Here is an 8,318-nt window from a genome sequence, read left to right on the forward strand (position 1 = left end):
TTACATTATACGTATATGTATTTCTTAATATTGAATTGATTAATTTCAAATCTCATTTACACCTTCGTGTTAATACTATACTCTATAATCATAATTAGAATTATTACTTTCTAATAATTTATTCTATTGATAACTTTAAATTTTATTTTATAATAATTTAAAAGAATCAAAAACTTCTATTTTTATAATATTTTAGTTTTGATATGAATATAATAAAATATAAAGTCTATAAGTTGAAAAATAAATGATTTAATTTATACATACATTTTTATTTATGAATCATTAATTATAGAATTTGTCTTCTAGTAATAATATGTTTTCTCTTATGGTCCCGACCTATCTTGACCAGTATAGCGAACATACTATGTATGTCTCAACTAGGATGCATGACTTATTCTAAGTGTAAACAATTGATAGAGAAAGAAAGAATCATAATTGACCGATATGTTTCTCTATAGAAAAAAAGATCTTCTGATCTCTATGCACTTCATCACTCCACCAGAAATTCCTTATTCCCCTACCGCACTCCTGCTTGGTAGTTTTCACCACCTGCCTAGGGTTGAGCCCTAGGATTTGACAGTGGAATTGAAAAGCCACCTAGAAACCCCTTTATGCCCAATCATGTCGGATAATGCTTGCATCCTCAACTTGATGTAGCTGATGACACAAAGTCGATGCCTATTCCTAGGATACTTTCATCGCTTCTTCTCTGAAGAAAAGATGTCCATGGCCCATGCGCCTTCTACTTCCAGGCGGTATTGCTTCGTCAAGCTTTCGCCCATTCCAAATACCGGAGTTTGGGCCGTATCTCAAGATTCATTTCTTTAAAAAAGATACGAAGTAGAACCAATAAAGATTTCTTTTTCGAGTCATCCCCAGAGTTGAATACCACATTCAAGATTTTTTTTTTTTTTTTGGATCCAGTTTGTAGGAATCAATAGAAAAGACAATTCCCTTATGATAAATCAGATCAAGTGCAGTTGATAGAGTGAATAGATCTGCCTTTTCTTGATATCTCTCTTTTGATTCAAAATCATGCATAACTAGAGAAAAACAATTTAAAAGGAAGCAAAATTTCTAGATGCCTAGCTTCACTATAAGCAATAAGTTGCACATAAATGAAGATTTCAGTTCAGATAAATGGGAGAGTCCCAACTTGCTCTGGGTTGGTGGAACAAGAGAACCAACGGAGAAAACAATGATCCTAATAGACTAGATTTTCTATTTGAGGAAGCTGACCAATGGCAAGCTACCTCCAGAGCAATAGTTGCAATGTGCAGGATGGCCATTGAAGTTGAAGCAGCATTAATAAAGGGTTACTTGGTCTGTCACATAGTTTTCATCAAAATTAAGGAGTACCAGGTCTTAACCAGGTGGTGGTGGATGGATGTTGGATTTTTCTATAAATGATGAGTTGGGAGCAGTATGGACCTAGATGCCTAGACTTGAGGGGAAGCCCGTAGCCAAATGGATGGGAGACCAGGCAAGAGATGGGACTGGATGATGTGGAGACCAGTTATGCTAAAGTGTAGCAAGAATAGCTCTTTGGCCTAACCATTGCTTATTGCCAAATACATCCCAAAGACTTCTGTATGATAATGGGGTTGTGCATTATAATATTTACAGAGAACAGGGAGAAAAGAAGTTATAAAAAACCAAAAGAGATTAAGAAATTAAGCTTCATACTGGTCTATAGGATAGATGATGGTCTATAATGTCCCACTTGCCGGCAGATTTGGAATTGGGGGAAGAAGGCATCTTCTGCATATTGGAAATACTGTTCCCTTCTTGTTCTGCAGTCGAAGAAGAAGATGATGCTGAGGCCCCCTTCAAACTTTCTTGAAACGCGGATACTTGGTAGACATGGGGTAACATCTGCAACACATGACCAATTATAAATTCCGTGAATTTAGAACAGCTCAACATCCACCAAGAACTTGTTTTATACTCTACATCACCCTAAAGCTAAAATATTGTGCTGGAAATAGAGTAGGATTCTCTCAACATATATCCTTAGCAATAAAATAAGACACATAAAGAAATGGTGCCATTTATCGCTCGTGTCGCTAGACACTAACATAAGTGTCCCTCATGAAATGTTCCTAAATATGATCACTCACATATAGAATATCCAAACAAATAAGAAAGACATCCAGAATAATTCCTATGGAGATTTACGTGAATGCATGCAAATTGTTTGTTTATTGTGTGCATGTGCTTGTGTCAGTGTTCTTGTTGGCTGAGTTGGTAGTGAGCAGATGTAATGCTTGTCAATATAGAATGACAGAAGTTAAGATATACCTCATCAACTTCTTGGTTGATTTGATCCACACATTGCACAAGAAGCGACTGAAGCCTGTCCTTTTGAAAGCTTGAAAGCCCAGCCCCAATTCCATCACTAAACAAGGGAAGGGAACCATCACATAAGCTATCACCTACATTCCTAAATGCATTACCAAGATCCTCAGTTCTGGTCTTCATACTTGGAATATTTGCAAATGAATTCGAATCCTGATTTCGCGAATGTGCAAATGGATCCTCATTCCCAGAGAGGAGCTCTGAAATTTTGTGCTTGTAGTAGCCAGCATAATTTGGCCCCAATTCATTCATCTTCACTGGAGGCATCAAATTTCTTGAAAATTTGGACAGTATAAGAGCAGAGAGTTACAACTGGCCAAAAGAGATCAATAAAGGGCAATTAAGATAAACCATGAATCAAACAGCGTGCCTCTTAAACTACCAAACTAGAAATTTCTACAAAGTTAAAGAAACCATCAAGACAAGAAAATTCTACAGATTAATTGAAGTTGGAATAAAACGTCCTAGTAGTAGCCGGTATTTCATAGGCTGATTCACTATTAAGAAGCATGTATAGGAGCATTCAGATAACATGCACGCATGCATGTGCAGGTATTAGTAGCACCATAAGAGAATGATTATGCCAACCACCATCATAACTCTCAGAAATCAACTCAACGAGAAAAGTTACAATAAAAAGGTATCAAACTCAAGCATAGATAATATGCCACTCCAAAGTAAGATGATTGAGCAAACATGACGCCAAGCAAGAGCCGCAACATTAATGCAAATAATGAAGCTACAATTCAGAGAAAGTAAAAGATGAGTGGTCACCAGCAAGTTATATATGGTTGCCAATGAAGAAACCAACTCCCACTTGCACACTATGAAGTATAATAGAAACCCTTGCACCTATATGTAACAGTAATTCAAAAAAGTGTGATTGTGAAAGTGGATAGCCCTAGCTGACCATACACACGGGCCATAGACTAAAGCTCCTTCAACTAAATATGTAGTTATATTGCCAATATTTTTATCCAAATGATTGGATATGTGCATACCATAATCTCAAGCAGTATCTTACCAATTTACTAGCAATTCACAGCTATGTTTGTGGCAAGTCACTCGAATATTTACACAACAATTTGGAACTCCTATTTAACCTCATTGTCATCAATCAAGTATAACAACTGACACCAGCTTCATTCTTTAGGAATAAGGCATTTTAATAAATATTATTGCAGCACTGTAACTAAAAGAAAAAAAAAATGGTAAAATGATCTAGGACTCTCTGTTAGCTACCAACCACTCTCAAATATTATGCCATTTCAAGTGTAATTGAAAGTCATAAATTAGGTTCTACAATTGATCTCAATATTACAATTGAACACTGGGTAAAATGATTCGGGGCTCTTTATTAGCTACCCATAACCCCTCTCAAATATATGCCATTTCTAGCATAATTGAAAGATGGTTCTGTAAGTGATCTCAATACTACAGTTGAACACTAGGGTTATCATAAGTTGACACTCCTTTGGTTTAAGAATACTAAAAAGTAATTTCACAATGAATAAAATATCACTGAATACCGACCGCCCATATCCCATGCAGAGTAATCAATGTTCAAGAAAGCGGATGCTGAAGCCTAGGCAACCAGGGGTCTGGGCCCCCTAGGTAGGGGTGGCAATGGACCCGGGCCCGACCCGAGACCCGCCGGGTATACCCGACACGGGTCAGGTATGGGTCTAGCATTTGGACCCAGCGGGTTGGGCCTGGGTCCAAAACTTGGACCTAAACACCACACGGGTTTGGGTCTGGGTCCAGCTAGACCCGACCCATACCCAACCAGTACTCGTAAACTGTTAGAGATAAAATACTTTAAGCCCTATTCATTTGGGTGTATCAAAGATCTTATATAATTAGAATCAGTAGTCATCTTTAGCTATTAAACGACATATTACACGGCTGGAAATCTAATAGCGGGTGATTGTGACCTCGTTGTCAATAATATGGGTATATGATGGTAAAAAAAGGGACAAAAAAACGAAAAAAAAAAAGCTCATAGTGAGGATGACAATGGACCTGAGACCCGATGGGATAGACCCGATACCCGATGGGTAAGGGTATGGGTCCAATTTTTGAACCCGATGGGTCAGGGTCGGGGTCGGGGTCGGGTCCAGGTCCAAAACCTAGACCCGAATTTATTCAAGTCTGGGTCCAGTTCCAGATGGACCCAAGTCCATGTCCAGCTGGACCCAGGTCCAGCTGGACCCAGGTCCAGCTGGACCCAACCCATACCCAACCCGTTGCCACCCCTACTCCAAGGCAGGCACTTTCGGCTGTTGAGCCAGGAAGGATGTCAATGGCATGCTCCTCACCGCCACGAATGGCGGCAGTGAGCTTGGGATTGAGAGAGATAGAGAGACGACGAGGGAGAACTGGAGAAGACATGGTTGAGAAATGAAAGGTTGGGCCTTGGAGAGACTTCAACTCACACAGGTTCTTTGGCACGGCCATCTCTTGTATGGCACATATCTTTGTAGGGTCTATCTCAATTCCTCGATGTCCCACAATGAAACCTAGAAATTTCCCAGATTTTACCTTGAACACACCTTTCAAAGGATTCATCGTTAGCTGATGTTTCGTTAATCTCTCAAATACGACTTCCAAATTAGCAAGGTAAGTAGATCAATCCCTTGATTTGACAACCAGGTCATCGACATAACATTCCACGACATCATGGAGGCGTCAAGATACCTGGACGGCTCAAAGGGAAGGGGGTTGAGGTGGGAGCCATATGTTGTTTTGTGAGTGTGTGTGTTTTGTGTGTGTGTCAGCTTTGTGAATGTGTGTATATGTGCATGGGCATGTATGTGTGTGCATGAGGTCTCGCATGAAATTCTTAAAAATCATCCTTTTATTTTCTTTTGGATCTGTATTTGTGAGACAGAGGTCTCGAACACTTGGAGGATATGTCGAGCGAGAGACAGACCTCACATCGAACACTTGGAGGTCATCTTTTTTTTCTTTTTCTTACATATAAAGAGTGAGCACATGGGTCCATGCGTATCTTTGTGTATGCATGCGTGCGGGCGTCAAAGAGAAATATTGTGCATCAAACACTTGGAGTCCATCTTCTTCTTCTTCTTCTCATATGTAGAGAGAGCATATGGACCCGAGATAGATAAAGATATATAGAGAGAGAAGGGCTATACCAAGACTTATTTTTGTTTGGATGGATTTGAATTTTTTTCTTTTTTTTTTTGTTTTCTTTTTTCTCTTTTTTTAAGGGATGGCACTAGGTGGCCGCCTAGGCACCTGCCTTGTGCGAGCCTAAGCGTCCGCCTTAGGCATGCCCGCCCAGATCCCACCACCTAGCCTAGGCCTAGGTAGTTCGTGGGCCAAGCCGCCGAGGTAGCAATTCGGCCAAATTTTCATTCATAGAAAGATAAAATAAACAGGCAAAGAGACCCAATAGTTTCAAAAAAAACACAATAACAACATAAATCCATAAAGAATATGAATAATCTTCCACTTTCTAATGGTAGGTTTCTCAAGATGAAGAGTGAGATTACAAGAAAATTGAAATTCAAGACTACAGAGGTGATGCAAAACCGTAATTAGGGGAAATATTCATCGAAGCGACGACAAATCAGAAGAGAAAGAGATAACATGGAATAAATAAATGAGGAACACCTAAGCAACAGAACAAAAACATAATCTCAAATGTAATTACTAACGCTGTGAAGGGGGCTAAAATGAGATAAGAGAATAACAAAAATACCTAATCACAGAACTGAGTTCAGAGACAACCAACAAACATAAGAGGAAACAGAAAACCAAACATAGTAAGAGAAAATTTTAGGGTTCTTCATTAACAAACAAACATTATTGTCCGTCATACATCATAGTGAAGAACAGTCCAGCCTCTTCAAGAACCATAAATTTGCCATTTAGATTTGTAATTATAAAAAAAAAAAGATGGCTACATGCTGCAAGATCGACAAGAATACAAAAAAAACGAACCTCAATTTTAATCATGACGGTGGAGGAGGTAAATGGGTAAGTAGCGAAAAAGAAGTACGGAAGGCCAAGGATGATGGGTGTAAGATTAAATAATTCGTGGAGAAAGAGAGACATGTGGACGTTTGTCTCGTGCTTCTATAATGTTGGCAAACGCCAATTCCCGCCTCCAACTTTTTTAGGACACATTTGGTTGATGCGTAAATGTCTCGTAGTAAAAAAAATTTGTACATATCATAGTAAAATTTTGGCATACTATTTTACCATGAAATTGTCTAATTCATGGTAAAACAAAACATCGCTTCTTAAGTAACGAAACATTTCCTATCCGCAAATTTTCACATTAAAGCTGCCCAAGTTATTCAATTTAGTTAGGCCTATAGCCCCAACAACCACCCGTGACCCTCTTCTCTATATCTTTAACCCTAACAAAGGTATAGCCATTCCCATCCCTCATTATGCCTGGAAGCACCAACGGCCCTCCTTTCTCTATCTACGTGTCGCTTTGAAAATTTATCTTCTTATTTTCTCTATTATCCAAAATTTTCAAAAAAATAGAGTCACTTCTGTGTTTCTAGTTCTGTGTTTCTAATTTTTGAGTTTCTCTGTGTTTCTCACTTCTTTCCTTACTTTTCTTATTATTGTTTACCTCTCTCCCTCTCTCGTAAAAGATTTTCATCAATTATTGAGTCTTATTATAATTGTCTTTATACTTCCCTTTTAATTCTTTATACTTCCTTCTTTCTTTCTCATTAAAGTTTGTAGTCCCTTTTTCACTTCATTAAAAGCTCAATTTCTCTCTTTTCTTTATTTACGTATTTATCCTTTGTAGTCCCTTTTAGAACCCTCTTTAGACCCCCTTTCTCTCACTGGGATTTCTCTCTTCACCTCTAAAACCCATCTCTCTACTCTCTTCACCTCTCTCTCTCTTTCTGGTATCAAAACCCATAGGTTCGTCCATGTGTGCTCCCTTTCTGCCGCAGTAAAATGAGGTGAAAAATAAAGTTTTGCAAAAAAAATGACAGTTTACATGTTTAGCAATGAGGTAATCACTCAAATTGAACCAAACAAGTTCACTATTTCCATAGTAGTGTATAAGGGAAGAAATCATTATTCCTTCAAAGACCTACAACTAGGTAGCTTTCTTAAGGAATAAGATTTTGATAATACTACTTTGAAAAATCTCAAACGGGAAGGTGCTACCTTTCCCATAGGTGAAATTGTTCAATGGGGAAGAATATTTCCAGACTTCAAAAAGAAAAGATGTATATTGTAAATTAGTATATACCATAAGGACTCTTTGCAAATTGGTACTGTCCAATTTTTAAAACCATTTACAAAAAATTACCCCCTAAAGTTATAAAGAGTGTTGAAAGTCATGTTGAAAGTTTATCTTCAGTAAATTCATGATCGGTAAAAAGAAAGTTCGATGAAAAAGCGTATTCTTCCCCTTCTTCTAAGAAGACCTCATGCTCAAAGTCATAACCCGTATACCCTCTAGGATTTAAAGAATATGCACAAACGGCGAAAGGAAATTTTGAGTTGCTTGAAAAAGAATTTGATCCTCATATGCTTTTATCTCAAACTAGTGAGGAAACTCAAATCCTCAATGGCTAAATTCCTTTTTAGAAGAAGATCCTGAGCAAAATGAGCTTTCTAAATACTCAAATCATCCAGTTTCACAAATTAAATTTAGATAAAAAAAGTGTTTTAGACAGAGGTCAGCAAGCAAGAGTTGTATAATCTTTCTCTGTTTGAGTCCAGATTGTCCATGTCAGTTCAACAAACATAGGTAAATCTTCATGTTAAAGGCAAGAGAATTTATTCTATATTTTTATCTTTCTTTGAAAAAAATATATTGAAATGTGGAAAAATAAGAAATATCAATATATTCATATCGGGCAAATAAATAATCTTATCCACATGCACTTTAATTATGATTTAGGATCAGAATATTTAGTTTCTCTTTTAGATAGTAAACATTTAGAATGGGCAAA

At 37.6% G+C, this 8,318-nt stretch overlaps 1 protein-coding gene across 10 annotated transcripts in view; it reads right to left on the reverse strand.

Moving 5' to 3' along the window:
* The window catches only part of LOC18438711 (uncharacterized), a 34,482-nt gene extending 27,754 nt beyond the window's left edge, over window positions 1-6,728 (reverse strand). For 2 of the 10 annotated variants that reach the window (XM_088870980.1, XM_088870979.1), the window contains exons 1-4: window positions 6,325-6,461; window positions 2,484-2,670; window positions 2,302-2,398; window positions 1,687-1,875 (exon numbers count right to left, since the gene is read on the reverse strand). In XM_088870980.1, coding sequence (XP_088727106.1) covers window positions 1,687-1,875 — 189 coding nt within the window. In that variant the 5' untranslated portion in view covers window positions 2,302-2,398; window positions 2,484-2,670; window positions 6,325-6,461. Of the gene's footprint in view, window positions 1-1,686; window positions 1,876-2,301; window positions 2,671-6,082; window positions 6,257-6,324 lie in introns of those variants that run through there. The other 8 variants (XM_088870977.1, XM_088870976.1, XM_020670115.2 and 5 more) reach the window with 5 other exon arrangements.
* Between the last annotated feature and the right edge of the window lie 1,590 nt (window positions 6,729-8,318).

Source organism: Amborella trichopoda, chromosome 6 (genome assembly GCF_054954075.1).
Source record: "Amborella trichopoda isolate Santa Cruz 75 chromosome 6, AtrichopodaSantaCruz75HAP2 v2.0, whole genome shotgun sequence".
Taxonomy (NCBI): domain Eukaryota; kingdom Viridiplantae; phylum Streptophyta; class Magnoliopsida; order Amborellales; family Amborellaceae; genus Amborella; species Amborella trichopoda.